The sequence below is a fragment of the Astyanax mexicanus genome, chromosome 21 (assembly GCF_023375975.1).
Source record: "Astyanax mexicanus isolate ESR-SI-001 chromosome 21, AstMex3_surface, whole genome shotgun sequence".
In the NCBI taxonomy this organism is placed as follows: Eukaryota; Metazoa; Chordata; class Actinopteri; order Characiformes; family Acestrorhamphidae; genus Astyanax; species Astyanax mexicanus.
The window spans coordinates 12,172,880-12,199,304 of NC_064428.1; the positions used below are offsets into that span (position 1 = coordinate 12,172,880).

The 26,425-nt window shown below is 40.3% G+C and overlaps 1 protein-coding gene across 2 annotated transcripts in view; it reads left to right on the forward strand.

Moving 5' to 3' along the window:
• Window positions 1–26,425, forward strand: part of LOC125785888 (receptor tyrosine-protein kinase erbB-4-like) — a 333,803-nt gene that overhangs the window by 231,899 nt on the left and 75,479 nt on the right. For both annotated transcript variants that reach the window (XM_049470072.1, XM_049470073.1), the window contains exons 5-11: window positions 833–898; window positions 6,227–6,345; window positions 11,448–11,589; window positions 11,969–12,082; window positions 19,822–19,948; window positions 22,607–22,680; window positions 24,901–24,991. In XM_049470072.1, coding sequence (XP_049326029.1) covers window positions 833–898; window positions 6,227–6,345; window positions 11,448–11,589; window positions 11,969–12,082; window positions 19,822–19,948; window positions 22,607–22,680; window positions 24,901–24,991 — 733 coding nt within the window. The remainder of the gene's footprint in view (window positions 1–832; window positions 899–6,226; window positions 6,346–11,447; window positions 11,590–11,968; window positions 12,083–19,821; window positions 19,949–22,606; window positions 22,681–24,900; window positions 24,992–26,425) is intronic.

A 26,425-nucleotide genomic window follows, 5' to 3' on the forward strand; every position in this document is an offset into this window, starting at 1 on the left:
AAGTTAACTCTCCGCTGTAGAGTTACGCTCAAGCTGTTATTACACACAGTTAACCCCACATTCAACCCCACATACTGGCAGCATGAGTACCTCACAAAACTGAGGGGTTATAACGTCATATATGTGTGCTATCTTACACCAACAGTCCACTTTTTTATGCCTCGTTTTAACAGCAACAGGGCTTCTAAATACATCTACTGTATCAGGAGCACTTAAAATACTTTAATTTTCCCAAAAATCTTCAGTGCACCTGCTGTATGAATTTGACCAGTCAGGTATTAAAGAGCAGTGAAGCCACTCTGCTGAAGTACAGAGTCATACAGGAGATTCAGTGAAGTTTCTCCAGCTCCAAGGCTGGAGCAGTATTAGCATTAGCTGCTAACTGTGCTCGCTATTGCTATTTCCCTGTTCAGAGGTGAGCATTATCAACCTGTAGCCTGCCTCTAACCCCAGCTAGCACTGCTGGAGTGGTTGGTTAGCCGCTAATGCTAATGCTCCAGCCTTTAAGCTTACTGTAAATAATAGTAAGCACTTTACTCAACCAAATAAACAGTTTTTAGGAGATAAATATGTGTAGATTAACATCCAGCTCTCGTTTGACTTTAAAATAAAGTCTTTTTTTATTACAGTTTTGTTTACTTAGCTTAGCTTTACTTAACCTGGTTGGCTGATTTCACGTTATACCTTAAATTAACCACACTCATGATTAATTAAGAGAATTAGTGCATGACTTTTTTTGGCAAGGTAATTGAGCTTTCGAATTTAAACAGGTATAAAACAGGTGGTATAAAACCGATGAACACTGACATTGTTGGATGTTGGTGTTTTGCAGGTCGGCGATGTCATAGATCCTGTAACGGGCGCTGTTGGGGCCATCAGGAGGACCAGTGCCAAACCTGTAAGTATCAAATACAGAGGCAGGCAAAAGTTTGGGCAATACAAGATTTGATGACGTCTGAATGAGTGAAGTTACACTTATATAGCGCCTTTCTAGAAACCCAGGGACTAAGCACCGATAGCTTTAGCCAATCACACACAGCGTACTCTTAACCGGAAGAGTCAGAACATGGAAAAAACATGGAAACTCCACCCAGATAGAGACTTGAACCCAAGACTCCAGCACTGAGAGACAAACATGGTAACCACTAAGCCACCATGCTGTAAACATTTTACAATAAGGGTACCGTAATTTACAGTACTTTCAACAGAATGTATCAACTACCGTATTTTTTAGACTATAAGGTGCACTATCAATGATTGGTCTATTGATCTGTTTTCTGGTCTATTTTCACACATAAGTCGCCATGTTGTTAATCTACACAGATCCCTCTCCTGAAATCTGTTTATTTGGGGGAGTAAAGTGCTTCCATTTATTTACAGTAAGCTTAGATTTCCAATATGTTCAACAACAAAGTTAGCTGCAGTGCTAAGTGCTAGTAAATGCCGCCCAATAGAGCTACACTGAGGAACCCTGAGTGTTCCAGTACCCCAGGGCGCTATTATCTAGCCTGCTGCTAACCCCATCTAGCACTGCTGGAGCAGCATTAGCATTAATCGCTAACCATGCTCACTATTTCCCCATTCAGAGTTAAGTATTATCAGCCTGTAGCCTGCTCCTAACTCCGGCTCGCACTGCTGGAGCAGCATTAGCCTTACTCTCTAACAACACTTGCTATTTCCCCATTCAGAGTTAAGTATTATCAGCCTGTAGCCTACTCCTAACTCTAGCTATCACTGATGGAGCAGCATTAGCATTACCTGCTGATTCCATTTGCTGTTTCCCCGTTCAAAGTTGAGTATTATCGGCCTGTAGCCTGCTCCTAACCCCTGCTTGCACTACTGGAGCAGCATTAGCATTAATCGCTAACTGTGCTCACTATTTCCCTGTTCAGAGTTAAATATTATCGGCCTGTAGCCTGCTCCTAACCCCTGCTAGCACTACTGGAGCAGCATTAGCATTAATCGCTAACTGTGCTCACTATTTCCCTGTTCAGAGTTAAATATTATCGGCCTGTAGCCTGCTCCTAACTGCGGCTAGCACTGATGGAGCAGCATTAGCATTAATCGCTAACCCTGCTCGCTATTTACCCGTTTAGAGTTGAGTATTTTTAGCCTGTAGCCTACTCCTAACCCATGCTAGCTGCTAATGCTAATGCTCCATCCTTAGTGCTGGAGAAATTTGAGAAATCTAAGCTTACTGTAAATAAACGTAAGTGCAAAACCATTTTCAGGAGAGAAATAGATTAACATCCAGCACGTGTTTAACTTTTTAATTTCAAAAGAAAGTATTTTTTTAATTACAGTTTTGTTTACTTAGCTTAGCTTTACTTAGCTTAATTTGACACCCCCCTTATGTTCCTTATATAGTTCCTTATATTGTCTCTTAAAATGCGCCTTATAATACCGTGCGCCTTATAGTGCAAAAAATACAGAAATGAACCACTTTATCATTCTCTAAACTGTAGCCGGTCAGCATGTTCTTAAATATATAACTGTGCTCCAGAGTAACGTTCTGAGCATTAGCGTCTTCTTTATAGCTCCTGAGCTCATAAAGGAAGATGAAAGCTGCTGGTTATGACTGCGAGAGTTTAGGAGCGACCAGTAAAAGCCTCATTTTGGTAAATAATTGAGTGAAGCAATTAGATGTTCATTAAGCCGTGGCTCGAGGCTGTTTCTGAAGAGGCCTGTGAAAGCTCGGGAAACAATGTAAGATAAAAGACAGGTTTGTATTACAGGGATAACACACACCGGCCAATCAGCAGCAGCCTAAACAACTCAACTCAGTCTGGGCTTGATGTACTCCAGTTTTTTTTTTTTTATTGTTCTTAGTGTTTTGTTCCATTAAAACCTTTTTTTTTACCTGCATAAATAGTGCTTCTAGTCTTTTAAAAAATAAGTTTTATCCAGTCTTTCATTCTTTAGATTGACGGATTGTAGTCGAGTGCTTTACAATGGCTTGGAAAAGTGTTCATACCCCTTAAACTTCTTCAGATTTAAGGCCCTATCATACACCCTACGTATAAGGCGTGTCGCTATCTTACACCCCCTCAACAGTCTATTTTTTACGCCTTGCTCCTGCACCGTTAAATCACTTTAGAATAGAGTTTAGGAATAAATCTGATGATCACTGATGGGCGTGTGGGTCTAGAACTGAGGTGTGTTCAGGCACATTTCTAGCGTGCTGTTATCTGTTATCTTGGTGGCGGGAAATACAGGTGCGCCAGTGATTGATTAAAACCATACAGTCAGTTGCCCAATCCTAAAGTATCTTAGCCATGCAGGAGTGCCAAGTGCGTTGCACAAGCTCAGCAAAGATAAACAAAATAAAAAATAAAATAACGTGTGAACGCAAAGGTCAATATCCTCTGCTGAGACGTGAAAAAGTTAAGATAAAAATGTGCCAAAGTCAGAGCTCACCTGGCTTTTAAAGGAGAACTCTGGTGTAAAATGGACTTTTGTTGTAGTAAAACATGATAAAAAGTTTCCTTTGATGAACAGCACACCTCCGTTCTCCCACAGCGTTCCGAGATCCAGAAATTTTAACAGTTTCTCCAAACACAATTCAGACTTGGTGATACGGGGCATAATTTACCCTGATAAATCACTTTTTACACCGTTATCCAGCTCAAAGTAGCTCCACACCTCCTTGCTAGAATCCGGAGAGCCCGGACATTTAAAACGAGGCATTAATAACTTAAAAAGTGCACAACAAGCTTATTAAAAAGCACTGTTTACATCCCATAATAACGCGAGCATCAGCTCCGAGCGCCGCCATCACTGTACTATGTATATACGTCTATGTCTATGTCTGTCTAGGTTGTATTCAGTCAGTGGTGCACTTGTGTTTTCTTTCGTTGCCAAGATAGAGATAGCAATACTCCAGAAATGTACCTGAACACACCTCATTTCCAGACCACCACGCCCATCAGTGTACATATACAGCTCTGGAAAAAAAAAGAGATCACTTAAAAATGATGAGTATCTTTGATTTTACCAAATTGAAAACCTCTGAAAAATAATATAGAGGAAGATGGATGATCACAGGCCATCAAACCAAACTGAACTGCTTGAATTTTTGCACCAGGAGTAAAGCAGCATAAAGTTATCCAAAAGCAGTGTGTAAGACTGGTGGAGGAACACGTGCCAAGATTATTAAAAACAGTGTTATTCCACCAAATATTGATTTCTGAACTCTTAAAACTTTATAAATATGAACTTGTTGTTTTCTTTGCATTATTTGAGGTCTGAAAGCTCTGCATCTTTTTAATGATTTATTCAGATATTTCTCATTTTCTGCAAATAAATGTTCATTTTACTCAAACATAAACCTATAAATAGCAAAATCAGAGAAACTGATTCAGAAACTGAAGTGCTCTCTTCATTATTTTTCTCTTTTACCTTATAATATTTTTAGTGTTACATACAAACAACTCAACTAAGTGAAAGTGAAACTGCAGAAACACAAAGTTTTATTTTTATTTTTTATTTTACTGTGTTTTTTCTTTGCGTTAAATCCTGTTTCTTTTTTTAAACAGAGCTTCTAATGAAGTTTAGCTTCAGCCGGTCTTTCATCCCTCAGAGCGCCGGGCTGTTTGATATCTGGAAAGCCTCAGATCCTGAGTTTGTTTAGCAGAGAGATCGAAACGAAGAGGAAGAGAAAACGCAATCCCTCGTTCTCCCACATGCTGGTCAGAGCTGGTCTGACCCCTGGCCGGGGGGATAACCCGCCGGGTGGTGCGGCTCGCCGCGTGGGCGATAATTACAGAGGGAGGACTCGCTTCAAACCCAGAAAAACAGAGCGAGAGAAAAGAGAAAGAGAGGAGAGAGGGAAGAGATAAAGGAGATGGGGGGTAGAAGAGAGTCCGCCCTGTGGACCGCCAGTCGAGTGCTGTACTTCAGCGCTGCACTGTAATTAGCCCGGACTCTGAACTGCATAACAACAGCGGATAAGTAGACGTATTTATCCAGAGTCGCAAACAGCAGCCCACTCCACCCCGCAAGATCTCGCAACACAAGAGCAGAGTTTTCCAGTATATAAACCAAATGTGTCGTAATATTTCCTAGAAAATTACTAGAAAAGGATTTGGTTACAAAATAAACAAAATACTGCAACATTCTGCTTCTCCATCAGCAGCCAGAGTCTGAGAGAGAGAGAGAGAGAGAGAGAGTACAGTAGGTCATGCTGCTTCTCCATCAGCAGCCAGAGTCTGAGAGAGAGAGAGAGAGAGAGAGAGAGAGAGTACAGTAGGTCATGCTGCTTCTCCATCAGCAGCCAAAGTCTGGAGGGAGAGAGAGAGAGAGAGAGAGAGTACAGTAGGTCATGCTGCTTCTCCATCAGCAGCCGGAGTCTGAGATAGAAAGAGAGAGAGAGAAAGAGAGAGAGAGAGAGAGAGAGAGAGAGAGAGAGAGAGTACAATAGGTCATGCTGCTTCTCCATCAGCAGCCGGAGTCCGAGAGAGAGAGAGACAGAAGTTAGAGAGAGAGACAGAGACAGAGAATACAGTAGGTCATGCTGTTTCTCCATCAGCAGCTGGAGTCTGAGAGAGAGAGACAGAAAGAAAGAGAGAGAGAGAGAGAGTACAGTAGGTCATGCTGTTTCTCCATCAGAGTCCATCTGAGTCCCATGAGTTTTGGCGTGGCAGTGTATCGCCAGAGTATTAAATAATTTAATGAACAATAAACGATATAAACTATAGGTTATTTACAAACCAGAATGAACCATAAAACTTATTAAAAAAAGTCCCTTTTTTGGTAGATAGAATATAATCTTATGAATATATTTATTTATTCATAAGCAACATTTGCTGATTTGTGATTTATCCTTTAATTTCATTTCTGAAAAATGAAACTTTTTTATGGCTTTAATCGATCAAAGCAAAGTGTTTTTATTTATTTTTATTTATTATAATTTTTTCTTCTGTATTAGAATAATAATCAGTGTGTTTGATTCTAAAGGAAGGTAACAGGGTGGTAAATAGGGTTTATGGATCTGAGCATTTTATTTCAGCCAAACTCAAAAACGTACGATTTCTACATCAAATAACAGCTTCAGAAAGGCAGTAAATGCAGTTTATTTAAAGCTGCTTTTAAGAAGTTGTGCTGTAAGGCTGTGACTGTGACGGGCGATGTGGGGACTAGAGACGATCCGGTGTGTTTTATGAATTTCAATAACTATATGTGTCTCTTTTTTTCTGTGTGTGTGTGTGTGTGTGTGTGTGTGTTTCAGTAACGAAGACGGTGTGTGCTGAGCAGTGTGACGGGCGCTGTTTCGGCCCGTACGTCAGTGACTGCTGCCACCGGGAGTGTGCCGGGGGATGCTCCGGACCCAAAGACACCGACTGCTTTGTAGGTCCATCCTTATCATCCGGTTCTACAGCTCTACTCTAAGCTAATATACTGTATATACTGTGCCTTGCAAAAGTATTCGGCCCCCGTGAACCTTTTAACCCTTTGCCACATTTCAGGCTTCAAACATAAAGAAATGAAATTGTGATTTTTTTTGGTGTAGAATCAACAACAAGTGGGACTCAATCGTGAAGTGGAACGAAATTTATTGGAGATTTTAAACTTCTTTTAGAAATAAAGAACTGAAAAGTGGGGCATGCAATAATATTGTTCAGCCCCCTTGCGTTAATACTCTGTAGCGCCACCTTTTGCTGTGATTACAGCTGCAAGTCGATTAGGGTACAGTTTGTCTCTATCAGTTTTGCACATTAAGAGACTAAAATCTTTGCCGATTTTTTTTTTGTAAAACAGCTGGAGCTCAGTGAGGTTGGATGAGGAGCATTGGTTTGTGAACAGCTCTTTTTCCACAGATTCTCCGTTGACTTAGCCATTCCAACACCTAGATATGTTTATTTGTGAACTATTCCATTGTAGATTTTGCTTTATGTTTTGGGTCATTGTCTTGTTGGAAGATACAGTAAACCTCAGGTCTCAGTCTCAGGTCTTTTACAGACTCCAATAGGTTTTCTTCTTCCAGAATGATCCTGTATTTATTTATCTCCATCCATCTTCCCATTAATTTTAACCATCTTCCCAAATCTGTCCCTGATTTCAGCTCTTTCTACAGAATTTCCATTCAGGATTCAGGTCTGGACTTTGACTCGGCCATTCAAACGCTTGTATACGTTTATTTGTGAACCGTTCCATTGTAGATTTTAGTAGCTTTATGTTTTGGGTCATTGTCTTGTTGGAAGATACAGTAAACCTCAGTTCCCAGTTTCAGCTCTTTTACAGACTGTAACAGGTTTTCTTCTTCCAGAATGATCCTGTATTTATTTATCTCCATCCATCTTCCCATCAATTTTAACCATCTTCCCAAATCTGTCCCTGTTAAAGAAAAGCAGGCCCAAACCATGATGCTGCCACCACCATGTTTCACAGTGGGGATGGTGTGTTCAGGGTGATGAGCTGTGTTACTTTTCAGCCGCGCAAAGCACTTTATATTTAGGCAAAAAAGTTTAACTTTGGTCTGTTCCTACAAAGACCGACATCATCACCTTGCTGCAGATGGAGTCACTGTTCACTGCATCGTTCACTATTCACTATTCACTATTTAGTTCACTTTGCAAAAGGAGAGTCTGTATGGGAGAGAAATTAATGCAGAAGAAGCCTTTTCTGAGCACACGCCACAAACAGAGTCGCTTCAGGTATGCTAAAGCTAAATAAAGCACATTAAGACAAAGCAGTTTCTGTGGACTGATGAAGCTGAAATTTTAGAGTTATTTGGAAGGCAGTTATTTTTATGCATGGAGGAAAAAGAACAGCATTCCAACACAAACACTGACTTTACTGTTCCCCACAGTAAACTTTGTGCCAGTTCCATCATGCTGTGGGTCTGTGGGATCAGTGCAGGTACTGGGAATCGTGTTAAAGTTGAGGGTCTCATGGATTTCAGTCAATATCAGCAGATTCTTCAGAACAATGTTGAAGAATCAGTGAGAAAGTTGAAGCTAAAGCGCCGGGGCTGGATACTTCAACCAGACAACGACCCTAAACACTAAACACTAAACACTAAACACTGCTCAACATCTACTAAAGCACTAAAGTATTCATGAAGAGGTACATCTCAGTCCCCAGACCTGAATATTACTGAAAATTCAGGTGGTGTGATTTAAAGCTCAGAAACCATCAAACCTGACTGAACTGGAGATTTGGAGTTTTGTAAAGAAGAATGATCCAAAATACCTTCAACCAGAAGCTTCAACCAGACTCTCATTGGAAGCTGTAGGAAAAGTTTAGAGGCTGTTATTTCTGCAAAAGAAGAATCTAATAAATATTGATGCTATTTTTCTGTTGTTTAAAGAATTATTGCACACTTTCTGTAAATCCTATAAACTTTATTTCACTTCTCAAGCATCACTGAGTCCGTCTGCTATATATATATATATATATATATATATATATATATATATATTATACAGTAATTGTGTACTGAAATATAAATTTCATACTAAACCGTGTCTCTTTGGTGCATGTGTCAGAAAAACCCCAGTAAAGTAACTAACTGAAGAACTAAAAGAGCTACTTTGTTAGCTTAGCAGCTTATTGGCCAAATACAAGCATAAAATAGTTTAATTAGAGTTTAATATAAGCAGCAACACTCTGCCCAAGCCAGCAAATGCGATTAAATTGATTTTATCCGAATTATGAAACTATACGTTTTTAAATGGCTCCATTTGTTAGCGTGTGTTGCAGCGTTGGTGGAAATATTGCGGTTATTATTCATAGCTTCAGGAGTTTCAATTACGCCCGGTTATTACCGATCACAGATGTTGATCGTATACCTGCCAGGACTTTTAATTAGAACCGCATTTCACCCTTTTGCGTGGAGCCCTGGATCAATTGTTCCAATTTTACTCCATCTCAGCCTGAGAACGGAGTGCTGGGTCACAGTTCGGTGCAGAATCAGCTGCTACTTGTCTGCGGGAGCTTTGATTAACGAAGTGCGGCAGGAAATAGTTTGGACGGAATGTTCTGAAATGTTTCTGAGCTTAATAATTCAGTCCCTGCTGGGAAATCAGCTCAGAAGCTGGTTCCAGGTGTGCATTGAGTGTGTTTTTTTTTTTTTAAAGGTGTATAACCTGAGCGTACTCTAGGCAGGTAAGTGGATATGAGTTTTTAATGATACAATGAAAAACGACAATAATACTGTGAATACAAGAAGACTCAAATTGCTAAAATGGACTGAAAATGTTGTCAGTTTTTCATTCATTTCGTCACGTTTACCACCAGTGCATAAAATAAATAGTTTAAATGGTTGCCTAATAAATGTTGCAATAACCTTGTTCAATAACCAAGCTGCTTGTCAGGTTTGTCAAACCCAGATAACATAAGAAAGCAATCAGTTGGCCTAAGTGGCTTGGGACAATTGTCATATTATACTTAGCAACCGGAGTATTGGCCCATGCATCTTGGCATGATTGTTGTATTATACCAACCCAGTCTCATTTCCCATGCGTACGAAATGGTACGCAAAACTAAACACCGGCATGCGTACTCATACTCACGCATAGTGCTGCGTACAAATGCTACGCCACCGGCATGCGTACTCATACACACGCATAGTGCTGCGTACAAATGCTACGCTGCTGTTAAGTATATGCAAAGAGCGAGAGAGAGCGCATAGGACACAGCGCGCGCGCGAGAGAGAGACTGAAACATAACGCTCGCGCGTGAGAGAGAGAGAGAGAGAGAGGGAGAGAGAGCCTGTGACATAGCGAGTGAGAGATTTATTAAACAGTGATTAAACAACTTCAACTTATGCAGGTGTCCACGCAGGCTCACTCACCTGGTGTTTGTTTCTGTTTCCGGATCTGTCACAAAGCAAGGATGTAACAGATGTAGGGCACTACAAGAGAGGCACCCTAGAACATCTTTGTGATGCATTTTTTTTACGGTCCGGTAAACATTTTAATACACACATTAAATATTAAATTAAATGTAATAATATTTATTCGCTCTTATCCGTATTAGGTATTTTAAATATAAGAATGAGTAAATAAAATATTTTTTATTATTACATTTAATTTAATATTTAATGTGTGTATTAAAACAGCCAAATAATATCTTGCATTTTGTATTTAATTACAATAAAAATGTTTACCGGACCGTAAAAAAAATGCATCACAAAGATGTTCTAGGGTGCCTCTCTTGTAGTGCCCTACATCTGTTACATCCTTGCTTTGTGACAGATCCGGAAACAGAAACAAACACCAGGTGAGTGAGCCTGCGTGGACACCTGCATAAGTTGAAGTTGTTTAATCACTGTTTAATAAATCTCTCACTCGCTATGTCACAGGCTCTCTCTCCCTCTCTCTCTCTCTCTCACGCGCGAGCGTTATGTTTCAGTCTCTCTCTCTCGCGCGCGCGCTGTGTCCTATGCGCTCTCTCTCGCTCTTTGCATATACTTAACAGCAGCGTAGCATTTGTACGCAGCACTATGCGTGTGTATGAGTACGCATGCCGGTGTTTAGTTTTGCGTACCATTTCGTACGCATGGGAAATGAGACTGGGTTGATTATACTCAGGAAATGGGGTGTTGGCACATACATCTTGGGTCAGTTGTCGTATTATACTCTGCAACCGGAGAATTGACCTATACAGCTTGGTACAATCGTCTTAATATACTCAGCAACCAGAGAATTTGCAAAAGTGTCTTGGGCTGATTGCCATATTATACTCAGCAACCGGAGTATTGTCTTATGCAGCTCGGCACAATCTTCATATTATACTCAGCAACCGGAGTATTGTCTTATGCAGCTCGGCACAATCTTCATATTATACTCAGCAACCGGAGTATCGTCTTATTCAGCTCGGCACAATCTTCATATTTTACTCAGCAACTAGAGTATTGTCTTATGCAGTTGGCCTATGCGGAGTATTGTCCTGTGCGGCTCAGGTCGATTGTTGTGTTATACTCAGCAACTGGAGTATTGTCCTATGTGGCTTGAGTGGATTGTTATATTATACTCAGCAACCAGGGTGTTGGCGCATATGTCTTGGATCCATTATCATATTATACTCAACAACTGGAGTATTGTCCTATGCGGCTCAGGTCGATTGTTGTTATACTCAACAACTGGAGTATTGTCCTATGTGGCTTGGGTTGATTGCCTCGAGAAGACCCAAGCATTTGGGCCAGAATTGGACCAAGATTCAAACCTGTCAGACTGAACTTATTCTATGTATGTGGTATTTGTGGTATTTGGAGTGATTTTTGCAGTATGGGTGATAATTAACGAGTTTGATGAAGCTGATGATTAGCTTCTCATGCTGGTCAAATATCTTGGTCAAACTAAGTCATACATGTTTAATATCATGGTAGAGGTTGGTAGAGCAGCTAAACTCTAATCAAACATACTATAAACCTAAACTGGATAAAACCTATGCTGTTTTTTTAGCTCTTTAATCTTCGCTTTGTTGTTTGTGTTCGTCTGAGACAGGCTTGCACGAACTTTAACGACAGCGGCGCTTGTGTTACTCAGTGTCCTCAACCTTTCGTCTACAACCCGACCACCTTCCAGCTGGAGCACAACCCTAAAGCCAAGTACACCTACGGAGCTTTCTGCGTCAAGAAGTGCCCACGTGAGTACCAGTAAAAATTTCAAAATGCACACAAAGTTTCACGACTGTTTACCAGTGTTTTTATTGTGAATCTGACCAAAATATGTAAGACTTTTTGTCCCAGGTTATAATAGGGGTTCTGAGGACTTTCCAGTTCACATTTCTTGATACTTGGTACATTAAAATTCCAACCTCTGAGTTGAACTGGATAAAATCTTAAGAGCAAATTGTAGTAAACTGGTAAAAGTTGAAGTACAAGATAATATAGGTTTCTAATAAAGTGGCCGTTTGCTTGTGTCAGATCCAGACAGTAGGATTTTTAAGTGGTTGGAAGTTAAAGACACTAAATGTTTCTCATAAAGCATCAAGGACGTGAAAAAGTGAGTTTTTCTGTTCGAAGATAACTTCGTGGTGGACCACAGCTCCTGTGTTCGAGCCTGTCCGAGCAACAAGATGGAGGTGGAGGAGAACCGCATCAAAATGTGCATCCCCTGCACTGATATCTGCCCAAAAGGTAAAGATCCATCATCCTTCCACTGTCATACACTCTTACAACCATTCATCTCTCCTCTTTCTCTAATTTCTGCTAAATCTTGGGCTGAATATCAACGAAGAAGGTTATTTCCCATTATGTCCTTCTTTTGGTAACTGGTTTTAGATAGTCTAAGATGGTCTTTGATGGTCAAGGTGGTTAAAAAGCTGGTCATTCAGGATAAACATATAGTTGAGTTCAAATATTGTTCACAATCAGATCAAATAAGGACTTGTATAATAGATCAAATGCAACTTACACCCAAAAACCCAAAACACCTCGCCAACTGTGAAGCATGGAGGTGAATCAGTCATGCTCTTGGGTTGTTATTTCACTTAATCAGATACAGCGACTACCGATTAACTACCTAGGAACTTACTAATCTTTCAGCAATATCATAGCATAACCACCTAGTGTATAGACTGTAGACACTGAACAGCAATATATCATCCTCCCAGCACGCATACACCCCCCTCGTTAAACACACATACTGGAGTTCTTCAGGCCACGTCACGCGTCTTTACGTGCTTACGTCACAAGTACAGCCTCTAAAAGAGGATTTGGCTCAGTTTTACTGAACGCGAGCGGCTGGTGGAGCAACGGGGACTTCAGAAGGGGAAACTCAGAGCTCAGTAGCTCATTCACTCAGAGTAAAAACAAAGAAAGGAAGGAGTGAAGCTTCTGACTAAGCTCTCTCTTTTTCTCTCTCCCTCTCTCATTCTTTCTCTGATTGAACATAACCTGGAATCAGATTCATCCACTCTGAAAGGTGACCCCATCACACCCGCCCAGTTTAAAATGATGATGATTGTGCAACTACCCCTAAAAGCTAAATCCCCCAAATCCCAAAACTTACAGACATCAGCTTTAATTAAGATAATAAGTACATGCCTCATGCGCTTTGAGCTATGCAAGATTTTTTTTGTGCCCTCACGATACCAAAGACACACCAACACACTGTGACAGATTACAGGATTAGTTAGAATAGTATCTACATTGTTTTTTTAAAGAGTTTGATTGTAGTTTTTTGAGCCGTGTGAATAAAAGAAGAGCAGTATCTCAGTATCAGCTCTAACTCCGTGAAGCTCAGTGATCTCAGCCTGTGTAGAGGAGTGAAGTGAGGCAGTCAGAAGAGCGAGCAGAAGTGATGATGGATTAATATTTCACACAGTAAACTGGGTCATATCGCTGCTGAATATCACGTACACTGCCTGCTGCTTCTCCCGGCTTCTTATCTTCTGTTCTGTGGAACAGGGAGGTTAAAGAGTTTCACCGCCAAATGAATAACGGCAGTTCCTGATCGCTTCACATGTTGAATCCTATCTTTCTTCTTCAAAGAGTTTTAGATTAGAAGTTTTGAGGGGGAACTGGCTAAAGTACACGACCCAAACAAACCCAAACATCATCTCATCATCTCAGACTTTTCATCTTCAGTGGATTATGTCTAGATTAATACATAGAAATATCATAATTTCTTTACTTTAGATCTTCAAAGTTTAAATCTACAATTATATCATCGCCGGTTTTAAAGATATAAACATCAACATTCTAACTGCTGACTGTTCAGTCTGACTCTTCCATTATTATATAGAATCAAAGAGTATACCATATCCACTGCATAGTATACCATAGCAACCACATAGTATTCGATATGTCAAAACCTGTTATACCAGGTCAACCGCCTTCTATAACAGAGCACCCACCTAGTATGCCATAGCCACTGCATAGTATAACAAAGCCAAAACTTGTTATACCATGTCAACCACCTATTATTCCATAGCAACCACATAGTATATCATAGCCAGCTACTAGTATATCATATCCACTGCATAGTATACCATAGCCAACACATATATACTGTTTGTATACATCAGCCAAAAGTTGTTATTCCATATCAACCCCCTACTATAACATAGCAACCACCTAGTATACCATAGCAACCACATAGTATTCGATAGTCAAAACTTGTTATACCAGGTCAACCGCCTACTATAACAGAGCACCCACCTAGTATACCATAGCCACTGCATAGTATAACAAAGCCAAAACTTGTTATACCATGTCAACCACCTATTATTCCATAGCAACCACATAGTATATCATAGCCAGCACCTAGTATGCCATAGCCACCGCATAGTGTATCATAGCCAACACATACTGTATAGTATACATTAGCCAAAACTTGTTATTCCATGTCAACCCCCTACTATACCATAGTAACCACCTAACAAACAATAGCAACACCCTAGTATAACATAGTCCCACTTGTTATACCATGTCAACCACTTCAGTGGATTATGTCTAGATTAATAAATAAAAATATCATAATTTCTTTAGTTTAGATCTTCAAAGTTTAAATCTACAATTATATCATCGCCGGTTTTAAAGATATAAACATCAACATTCTAACTGCTGACTGTTCAGTCTGACTCTTCCATTATTATATAGAATCAAAGAGTATACCATATCCACTGCATAGTATACCATAGCAACCACATAGTATTCGATAGTCAAAACCTGTTATACCAGGTCAACCGCCTTCTATACCAGAGCACCCACCTAGTATGCCATAGCCACTGCATAGTATAACAAAGCCAAAACTTGTTATACCATGTCAACCACCTATTATTCCATAGCAACCACATAGTATATCATAGCCAGCTACTAGTATATCATATCCACTGCATAGTATACCATAGCCAACACATACATACTGTTTGTATACATCAGCCAAAACTTGTTATTCCATATCAACCCCCTACTATAACATAGCAACCACCTAGTATACCATAGCAACCACATAGTATTCGATAGTCAAAACTTGTTATACCAGGTCAACCGCCTACTATAACAGAGCACCCACCTAGTATACCATAGCCACTGCATAGTATAACAAAGCCAAAACTTGTTATACCATGTCAACCACCTATTATTCCATAGCAACCACATAGTATATCATAGCCAGCACCTAGTATGCCATAGCCACCGCATAGTGTATCATAGCCAACACATACTGTATAGTATACATTAGCCAAAACTTGTTATTCCATGTCAACCCCCTACTATACCATAGTAACCACCTAACAAACAATAGCAACACCCTAGTATAACATAGTCCCACTTGTTATACCATGTCAACCACTTCAGTGGATTATGTCTAGATTAATAAATAAAAATATCATAATTTCTTTAGTTTAGATCTTCAAAGTTTAAATCTACAATTATATCATCGCCAGTTTTAAAGATATAAACATCAACATTCTAACTGCTGACTATTCAATCTGACTCTTCCATTATTATATAGAATCAAATAGTATACCATATCCACTGCATAGTATACCATAGCAACCACATAGTATTCGATAATCAAAACTTGTTATATCATGTCAACCGCCTACGAAACCAGAGCAACCACCGAGTATGCCATAGCCACTGCATAGTATAACAAAGCCAAAACTTGTTATACCATGTCAACCACCTATTATTCCATAGCAACCACATAGTATAGTATAGCCAGCTACTAGTATATCATAGCCACCGCCTAGTATACCATAGCCACCACATAGTATATCATAGCCAGCACCCAGTATGCCATAGCCACCGCATAGTGTATCATAGCCAACACATACTGTAGTATACATTAGCCAAAACTTGTTATTCCATGTCAACCCCCTACTATACCATAGTAACCACCTAAAAAAAACAATAGCAACACCCTAGTATAACATAGTCCCACTTGTTATACCATGTTAACCACTTACTATTCCATAGCAACCACTTGGTGTACCATTGCCAATACATAATATACCATAGACACCACTCGTTATACCATGTCAATAACCTACTAAAACATAGCAACCACATGGTATACCATAGCCACCACTTATTAGACCATAGCAGACACCTAGTATTCCTAGCCACCATATAATATTACATAGCAATCACTTATTATCCCATTGCCACCACATAGTATTACATAGCCACTACATAGTATACCATACCCACCACCTAGTACCCCCAGCACCTAGTATACCATGTCAACCACATAGTATACCATAACCACCATGTGGTATAGCATAACCATCACTACTTTATAGTATACCATATCCAACACATAGAATACCATAGCCAAAACTTGTTTTACCATGTCAACCACATGGTATACCATAACAACAATATAACATACCATAGCCACCACTTGTCATACCATGTCAGCCACCTACTATGCTAGAGTTACCACCTAGTGTACCATAGCCACCACCTTGTATCCCCAGCACCTAGTATACCATGTAAACCCCATAGCATACCATAGCCACCACATAGTATATTTAGGCATCACTTTTTATACCATGTCAACCACCTACTATACTATAGCAACCACATAGTATACCATAGCCTCCGCAAAGTATACTATAGCCACCACTTGTTACACCATGTCAGTAACCTACTTTACCATATGAACCACCTAATATGCCATAGCCCAGAGCCAATCTATAGTATCCCCAGCACCTAGTATACCATGTCAACCACATAGCATACCATAGCCACACCACCATGTAGTATACCACAATTACACCACAACAAATCTTACCATATAAACTATATAGTTTACCCACCACCCAGGATACCATTGAAACCACCAAATATAAAGTACCATATAAACCACAAAATATATACTAACCACCTAGTATACCATAGAAACCACCTAGCAAAACATGTCAGCCCTTATTACCACATAGCAGCAGAATACCTACTGTACTGCTAGTTGTTGTTATTGTTATTACAGTATTTTGCAGTTATTATTAGACTCTGGTTCTGATGTTTTTTTTTTACTGGAACTGAAATACTGTCTATAGAAATTCTCTCCGTTCATCATCTTTAAATGCTTTTACAGTCTGATTCTCAAATAATAGATAATGCTAACATAATAATAAAGTGCTGCGTACAATCAGATTCAGCCAGACTGCCAATTTCAGCCCATTATTACAGCAGACGCAGACAAAGTCAAGTACAGCACAAATAGCCTGAAACTAATGGAATGATTCATATAAGAGGGTGCAGCGTCTGTTTACCACACAGACACATTTAAACCTGACATTCTGCTTCTGTACGGCTGATATTTACAGAAATTCAACCTAAAACCAGACCACAGAACCAGTAACGGGTCAGATGTGGAACCAGAGCTTCTTATAGTGCTGTATTTTTTAGATTTTTATAGCATTTTCTCCCCAGTTTTTTTTTTTGAGCTGATGCTGTAGCATTACCGAGTAGCATCAAAGCGCTAACGCTCGGAGGAAAGCGCAGCGACTCGGTTCTGATACATCAGCTCACAGATGCAGCCTTGTGCTGATCCACATCACCCTAGGAGTGATGAGGGAAAAGAAGAGTGCCATCTACTGTACTGTACCCACCCAGAGAGAGCAAGACTGATTGTGCACTCTCGGGGCTCCGGCAGCTGATGGCAAGCTGCATGATCGGGATTCAAACCAGTGATCTTCCGATCATAGCGGCAGTGCTTAGCTTGCTGGACCATTCGGAGCCCTTAATAAAATACTTTTTAATAGCATTTAATAGCATTTTTTTTAGCATATTTATGAGACTTTAGATTACACAAAAATAATATTTTCCAACTTAAACTCTTTTCATTTTTCATTCAATCTATTTTTTCATGCATTTGTTTCCCCAGTTATGGCAAGCTGCACAACAGGATGGACAATTTTAGTGAAATTGGCATTTAATGAAAATCATCGCCGCCACTTGTTATACCATGACAACCACCTATTATACTACAGCAACCACCTAGTATACCATAGCCACCGCAAAGCATTACATAGACACCACTTGTTATACCATGTCAATAGGCTACTAAACCATAGCAAAACCTTTTGTTATACTATGTTAACCACCACTTGGTATACCATGCCAACCACCTAGTATATCACAGCTATTGCTAGCTATACCATAGCCAAAACTTGTTATACCATGTCAACCACCTACTATACTACAGCAACCACCTAGTATACCATAGCCACCGCAAAGAATCCCATAAACACCACTTGGTATACCATGTCAATAACCTACTACACCATAGCAACTACTTGTTATACCATAATCACCAGATGTTATACCATGTTAACCACCTATTATACCATACCCACCACTTGGTATACCATCCCAACCACCTAGTATATCACAGCTATCACACAGTATATCAGCCACCACCACCATATAGTATACCATAGATACTGCATAGTATACCATAGCCAAAACTTGTTATACCATGTCAACCACCTGCTATTCCATAGCAACCACCTAGTATACCATAGCCGCCACATAGTATACCATAGTCATCGCCGCCACATAGTATACCATTGCCACCACTTGTTATACCATGTCAACCACCTTCTATATTATAGCAACCACTTAGTATACCATAGCCAACGCAAAGTATCCTATAGACACCCCTTTGTTATACCATGTCAACCACCTACTTAACCATAGCAACCACTTGTTATACCATAGCCACCACTTCTTATACCATAGTCACCACTTGTTCTACCATGTTAACCACCTATTATATCACACCCATCACTTGGTATACCATCCCAACCACCTAGTATATCACAGCTATCACATAGTATATCAACCACTGCCACCACATAGTATACCATAGCCAAAACTTGTTATACCATATCAACCACCTACTATTCCATAGCAACCACCTAGTATACCATAGTTTCCTTATAGTATATCATAGTCATCACCACCACATAGTATACCATTGCCACCACTTGATATACCATGTCAACCACCTAGTATACCATAGCCACCGCATAGTATCCCATAGACACCATTTGTTATACCATGCCAACCACCTACTAAACCATAGCAACCACTTGTTATACCATAGCCACCACTTGGTATACCATCCCAACCACCTAGTATATCACAGCTATGGCATAGTATATTAGCCACCGCCACCACATAGTATACCAAAGCCACCGCATGGTATACCATAGCCAAAACTTGTTATACCATGTCAACCACCTACTATTCCATAGCAACCACATAGTATACCATCGCCACCACTTGTTATACCATGTCAACCACCTACTATATTATAGCCACCACCTAGTATACCATAACCGGCACCTGGTTGGCCCAGTCACAGGTGCAGACATGTTAAGTTGTTCATGGTGACCTTTTTCTGTTTTAAATATACATTTATATTTTATAAAATAATTTTATATTTTAAATACCATAACTACTACTGTATTTTACAGGGTGGCCACAACAGCAATTTAGTAACACCATAGCAACCACCTTGCAACCCCATGCAAATGTTAAAAAATCTAGGCAGCGGACACAAGGCACGTTATATAGATACACTGACCCTGCTTTGTACTATTATCTGCTGTGCAATGCTACGTGCTTCTATGTATCGCAACTCATTCAGTGTACAAATTGTCCAGTTATGACTTGTGAAAATATCTAATGCAGGTGATTTCCAGCTCCGTTAAAACACAGGGCGTGTATAAAAATGTGCGCCTCAGATCCAGACTCTGCGCCGCCGGGTTTGAAGGTTAACTGCGTGAGCTAAACACAGCGAGCGCAGTAAAGCGAGAGGTCGGTGCTGCGACCCTGGACTTGTTTGCGGCTTTAATGTGATCAGGGATAAAGTCGTGTTTACGCTGAGCGTCTGTGTTGTGTCTGGGTTTCAGTGTGTGATGGAATAGGAACAGGAAGTTTACAGATGGCTCAGACCGTGGACTCCAGCAACATCCACAAGTTCGTCAACTGCACCAAGATCAACGGCAACCTGATCTTCCTCATCACCGGGATCAAAGGGTGAGGAACACCCTTATTTATTTTTATTGAATGAGCTTATTTTGGTAAAACTAAGGTCATTTTTCCACCTGCAGTTTTCAGTCTGGTTAAATTGCAACCTCCTAGCAACACCACGGCAATCTCTAATACCATTAAAGCATCTTGGATACCAAAGCAACGATTGAGCAACATTTAAGAAATAACCTAGCAGCTCACTAGCAACCACAAAGCAACCTCAGGAACCTCATTTTAACAATAGAACCCATTTAGGTAACAATTTACTAAGATCATAGCAACCACCTTGCAACCCCATATAAACCACCTAACAACTCCAGAGCCAGTATCTTTTATATTATAGCAACAACCTGGTTCAATTTCAGCATAATGAACATATCTGGATTCATTGGACTTTGGATGAATCCAGATTGTATTCCATAGCTACCACTTGACAACCACATAGCAAAAGTACAGCACCCATCTAGCAACCATTCGGCAATGCCATAGCAACCATTTTAGAAGAAAAAAACTACAACTCCCTAGCAACCACTAAGCAACCGCAGAACTGATTAGCCCTGCAGTAAAAAACTGACCATTGCTGGCAGATTTAGAGCTGTTTTAGGTGGGACACTAAGCAACTCCACAGCAACATTTTAGAAATAAACTATAAACTTCCTAGCAACCATGAAGCAACCCCAGAGCACTTACCAAATAAAATAAACCAGCATGCATCTGGTATACGAAAGCAGCAATTTAATAACATCATAGCAACCACCTTACAACCCCATACAAACCACTTAACAATTACTATGCCAACAATCTAGCAAAGACAGTTTCACCATAGTGACCCATCAACCACCTAACAAGACTCTACAATTCACCAAGAAACTCCATAGCAATCACCAATAAAACAGCAATGGCATCTGTCTATCTATCTATCTATCTATCTATCTATCTATCTATCTATCTATCTATCTATCTTTCTATCTATCTATCTATCTATTTAATATGGTTTTATTAGACATTGCATTTGTTTGACCCCATAGCAACCACTTACAGCACCTATCTAGCCACCATTAAAAAACACCACCTCAGCTAATAATTTTTGGTTAGTAGAACATTTTCTGAACGTTTCAGTTAAAGTTCTTAGAACGTTCAGTCTGTCAAGTTTTCTGGATGTTCTTAAGAGCGTTTCTTAACATTCTGGTAATGTCTGCAATGTCACTTGTTGCAAGTGTCAATGTTTTAATTTTTAGTTTTGTGAACGTTACCTTTAGCATTTCCACAATGTTATTTAAGCAATTATAGCAAAAATAATAAGAGGTTTGTACTATAACATGTAATATTGGCACAACTTACACGTTATAGCATGATTATTACGAGTATTATTGCGATTATACCACAGACCCATTATCACTGTTTATTGAAAGATTTTAGAGAGTTGAAGAGGAGGAGAAAATAGGATCACTTCAGCATTTAAAATAGTTGATTATATTGCTGATCTGTTTGTAGCTGCTCTGTTGCTGTTTGGCTTGTAAGCGCTTCATCATTGCTAGTAATACATGGGTAATACATGGAGAGCTTCGGTTACAGTGCATTACCGGCTGATAAAGGTACTCATAGAATGCCTCTCAGCCTCTCAATCACACTGCAGGGTTGGAACTAACTGTGAATACCAGTACCGCTATCTTCCGAACTCAGAACCGATCAGCCCTGCAGTGGAAACCAGGCCATTGCTTGCGGGTTCAGAACAGTTTTACGCGGCACAGGGGAGAATTTCACAATATTAGTCAGAAGTTTTAATGTTTTGTGACTGATCGCCACAATAACAACACAAACTCTGAAGCTGTAAAACTGTAAAACTTCCATTTCAGAGCAGACAGCCTCGCACGTACCTCAGCCGCCGCTTGATTTCCCAGTAGGACGTTACATTGCGGGCATAGGGAGCAAAACAACACTGATACCATATATTGACCTCTGCATCCGCAGCCGTAGTTCAAACACGACCTCGGTTTTCCGTCTCCGTCCACGCTTTACTTTTTTTTTTTCTTTTTTTTTTCTTTTTTTTTCTCGGAAGACCCCCGGGTATTCCGCGGCCCGTCGCTTCCCTCGCTCACTGTCATCCGCACCTCAGACTACACACCTGTACAAATTGCAAATTGATTTTACGGCTGAGCATTTGAGTCGGGCCTCTGGGCTTTTTGTTGTCCGAATGTTAATTTCTCAGAAGTTGCGTCTTTTTATTTTTTTATTTTTTTATATATTTCTCTACATGCGACGCAGTGTGGAAGTGTGAACGCGCTGCGGTATCGAGGTCGCCGGCTCCAGCCTGTGTTTGACAGTCTCTCCTAACGCAGCCGGCTGTCGCGTGGGAAGATTGTCAGAACTCATTTCGTGTTTGACTTTGCCTTGTTGCTCCGGGACGTCATTAGAGCTGCCTTCATTCTGCAAGCTCTAAAAACACCACCCCACCACCTCCCACCCTCTCAAAACCTACAACTCCACCACCTCCACCACCAACACACTAACACACCAACCTCTCAGGAGGCCACTTATGATTTATCGCAGGTTTGAACCCTACGTAAGACAGACGCCGTCGCTCTGAAAGAAAAAAACGCTCAACTCTTTCTTTCTTTCTTTTCTTTCTTCTGATCTCTTTCCCGCTCAATTTTCCCCAAACAGAGACATGTACCATGGCATCGGAGCGCTGGACCCGGAGCGGCTCAACGTCTTCCGCACCGTCAAAGAGATCACAGGTGAGGAACGGCTGTTCGTCATGATGTTTGATGATATCTTGATGTCTTTATTTATATATTTGGGCACTTGGGCGCATACTGTACATAGCAAAAAGTCAGGTATTGAAGTATTGAAGTGTTGGAAGAGTTGAATTATTTCCTATATACTGTAGAGTTAAAACAAAATAGTTAAACATTTAGAGCCAGAGTTCCTTTTTACCTCACAATTGCATTTGTTTAACTCCCTTAATTGTTAGGCTAACACTGAAAAGGTGTCAGTCCTGACGCTGTCTGTCTGCCCATTTTGGACAATTGTACCACTAAAGACTCCATTTCCCAGCATCATCAGCCAATGAACTACAATGACTCAGCTAAACACGTGACTCTGCAGCATTCAGCCTCACCCACCTTCTGATTGCTAATTTCCCACACCTGTTTGTTGTTGTATAAATAACCCTTTGTTCCCTTGATTCTCTGTCGAGTATCATCTAGTTTTCTAGCTCTGTTACGAGGCATTGTTATCTACCCTTTTCTGCTCTTAGTTCTCTCTCTTGTCTAGCCCTATAGTTCTGCTGTTGATCTTGAGTTACCGACCTTGCTTTCCTCTTTTACTACTCTCTTGCCTTATCCCTTTACTCCAGATACCCATGTACCGACCCTGAACGTCTATTTTCTGGTCTATTTTCAAATATCAGTTGCACCGGATTATAAGGTACATTATTTGAATAGTTAGGAACAGGGGTGTCGTTTTCCTTCTAATTCAGCAGGTCTCATCTTTGGGTGGTAAGATTTATAAAGCTAAGCTAAGTAAACAAAACTGTAATTCTTTTAAAGTCAAGATTTCTCTCCTGAAAACTGTTTATTTGGGTGAGTAAAGCGCATTTGTTTATTTACAGTAAGCTCACATTTGCATATTTCTACTGAGTGGAAATGTTCCGGTAAGTCAGGGCGATATCAGCTAGCGGTTCGTCCAACGTAGCTTGTTTTACAGGCTAAACACACTGCAGACTACAGTGCGATATACTTGCCTCTGAATGGCGAAAGATCTAGCATGGTTAGCAGGTAATGCTAATGCTGCTCCAGCAGTGCTAGCCGGGGTTAGCAGCAGGCTATAGGCCAATAATACTCACCTCTAAATGGTGAAGGAGCTAGCGCTTTGCTATTGCGGTTAGCAGCTAATGCTAATACTGCTCCAGTCTTGAGTCTCGGTGCTGGAGAACTAAACTGAAACTCCTGTATAGAAGCTCCTTCCCTCCTCCCTATTCATACATAATGTGCACCGAATTATAAGGCGCTCTGATGATTTTATGGGAAAGGATTTTAAAAATACGGTATATCACTATTTATTATTGATTTATTATTCAGGGGAAGAAATCATTAACACTGTCCTTAACTGAGGCGAGTAAGACCTGCAGTTCTTTAAATGTTTTTCTGGGTTATTTTGTGGATGAGGACCTCCTGGATGAGTTGTTCATGCCGTTTTGGAGTAATTTCGGTAGAACGGTTGGTCACTCCTGGGAAGGTTCACCAGTGTTCCATGTTTTTTCTCCATTAGTGAATAATAATAGTGAATCACTGTGATTCTCTGGAGTCCCAAAGCTTTAGAAATGACTTTATAACCTTTTCCAGACTGATAGATGATCAATGACTTTGTTTTCTCTTCTGTTCAGGCCTGGTTGTGACTAGTAGTGAAAATATGGTTTGTTTGAATAGCTTTTTTCCCTTAATAAATAATAAATAAAAGCAGAAAAACTGTTGTTTGAAAATCTGAAAAATGTAAGTATGACAAAAAAGGAAAATCATATGAAATCCGTAGGGAGAAAAAATGTTTTACAGCACTGTAGACTCCATGAACAGTTCAAGGTGGTAGATTAAGTGGCCAATATGGATAATTCGGTAAAACAATGTTCTCAGAATGAAAACCTTATCAGTAGGAAAGGACAGTGGCTTTTCTAGCAGTTTTTTCCCCAAAGCACACTATTCTTCTTCACTAACCTACAGCTTAAAGTAAAGAATAAGCAGAGAAAACTTCCTAGCAAGTAATGAAACCTGTATTTCTTCTTTGCAATGTCAGGAAATGCTACATCAGGCAGGTCAGGCACAATGAGTTTTCCGTAATATAAACAATTTAAATGTCATTGTTATTTTTAGTGTTTTTGAAGCCTCAGTTTATGGGGATCAGCATGGCTTTATTACGCAGTATTTATAGATTCCATGCCAACTCAGATATTTGCTTTTCAGGTTTTCTGAACATACAGTCATGGCCGGAGAACATGACCGACCTTGGCGTTTTCTCCAACCTCGCTACCATTGGGGGAAGATCTCTGTACAGGTGAGAGAGAGCAAACACAAGAACTCAAGCCAAAGTCTAATGATAATTTAACTTTATTTAAAATCTATACTTGAATTTCAACCACATCACAAAACCTACAATCCAACCTTACTCTTGTCATAAACGTAACCCTTACATCAATGACCTAAACCCAAATCTAACATTCATTCTGGTCTTAAATCCAGCCGTAACCTCTCAACCTTAAACCTAAAATTAGTTTTCATCTTTGTCCTGGTCTTAAATCTAACTCTCATCCTTGTTGAAGACCCAAATCCTACTCTGGTCCTTAACATAACCCTTAGGATTGAGGACCAAATCTTAACCCTGGTTCTGAACCTAAAACTCAACAATATCCTTAAGCTTACTCTCAACCCGGTTGTAGACCAACTGTTGACCGTGGTCCTAGACCTTACTCTCATTCTGCTCCCAAATTGTACCTTTGTTCTGGACCTATAGCTAACCATTACCCTGGTTGTAGACTAGACTGACTTACTCTAGTCCTCAAATTAGGTCACACCCTGGTCCTAACTCTAACCTAATCTTTGTCCTGTACAGAACCCTCACCCTGGTTGAAGACCCAACTCTCGCACTAATCCATAACCTAAGTCTCTGGTTGTTGACCAAACCTTGACTCTGGTTCTAAACCTAAACCTCAACAATATCCTTAACCTAACCATCACCCTAGTTGGAGACCAACCCTTGGTCCTGGTTCTAAACCTAAACCTCAACAATATCCTTAACCTACCCCTTACCCTGATTGTAGACCAAACCTTAACCCTAGTCCTAAACCTAACCCTCACCCTGGTTGTAGACCTAACAGTTACTCTGGTGCTTAATTTAAGTCTCACTCTGTTCCTGAACCTAACCCTCCACCTTGCCCTATACATAACCCTCACCTGGTTGAAGACCCAACTCCTACTCTGGGACCCAACTTAACCCTCACCCTGGTTGTAGACCAAACCTTAACCCTAGTCCTAAACCTAACTTTCACCCTGGTTTTAGACCTAACCTTAACCCTGGTCCTATACCTAACCTTCACCCTGGTTGAAGACCCAACTCCTACTCTGGGACCTAACCTAACCCTCACCCTGGTTGTAGACCAAACCTTAACCCTGGTCCTGAACCTAACCTTCACCCTGGTTGTAGACCAAACCTTAGCCCAGGTCCTAAATGTAACCCTCACCCTGGTTGTAGACCAAACCTTAACCCTGGTCCTGAACCTAACCTTCACCCTGGTTGTAGACCAAGCCTTAGCCCAGGTCCTAAATGTAACCCTAGCCCTGGTTGTAGACCAAACCTTAACCCAGGTCCTAAAACTAACCCTCACCCTGGTTGTAGACCAAACCTTAACCCTGGTCCTAAACCTAACCTTCACCCTGGTTGTAGACCAAACCTTAACCCTGGTCCTAAACCTAACCTTCACCCTGGTTGTAG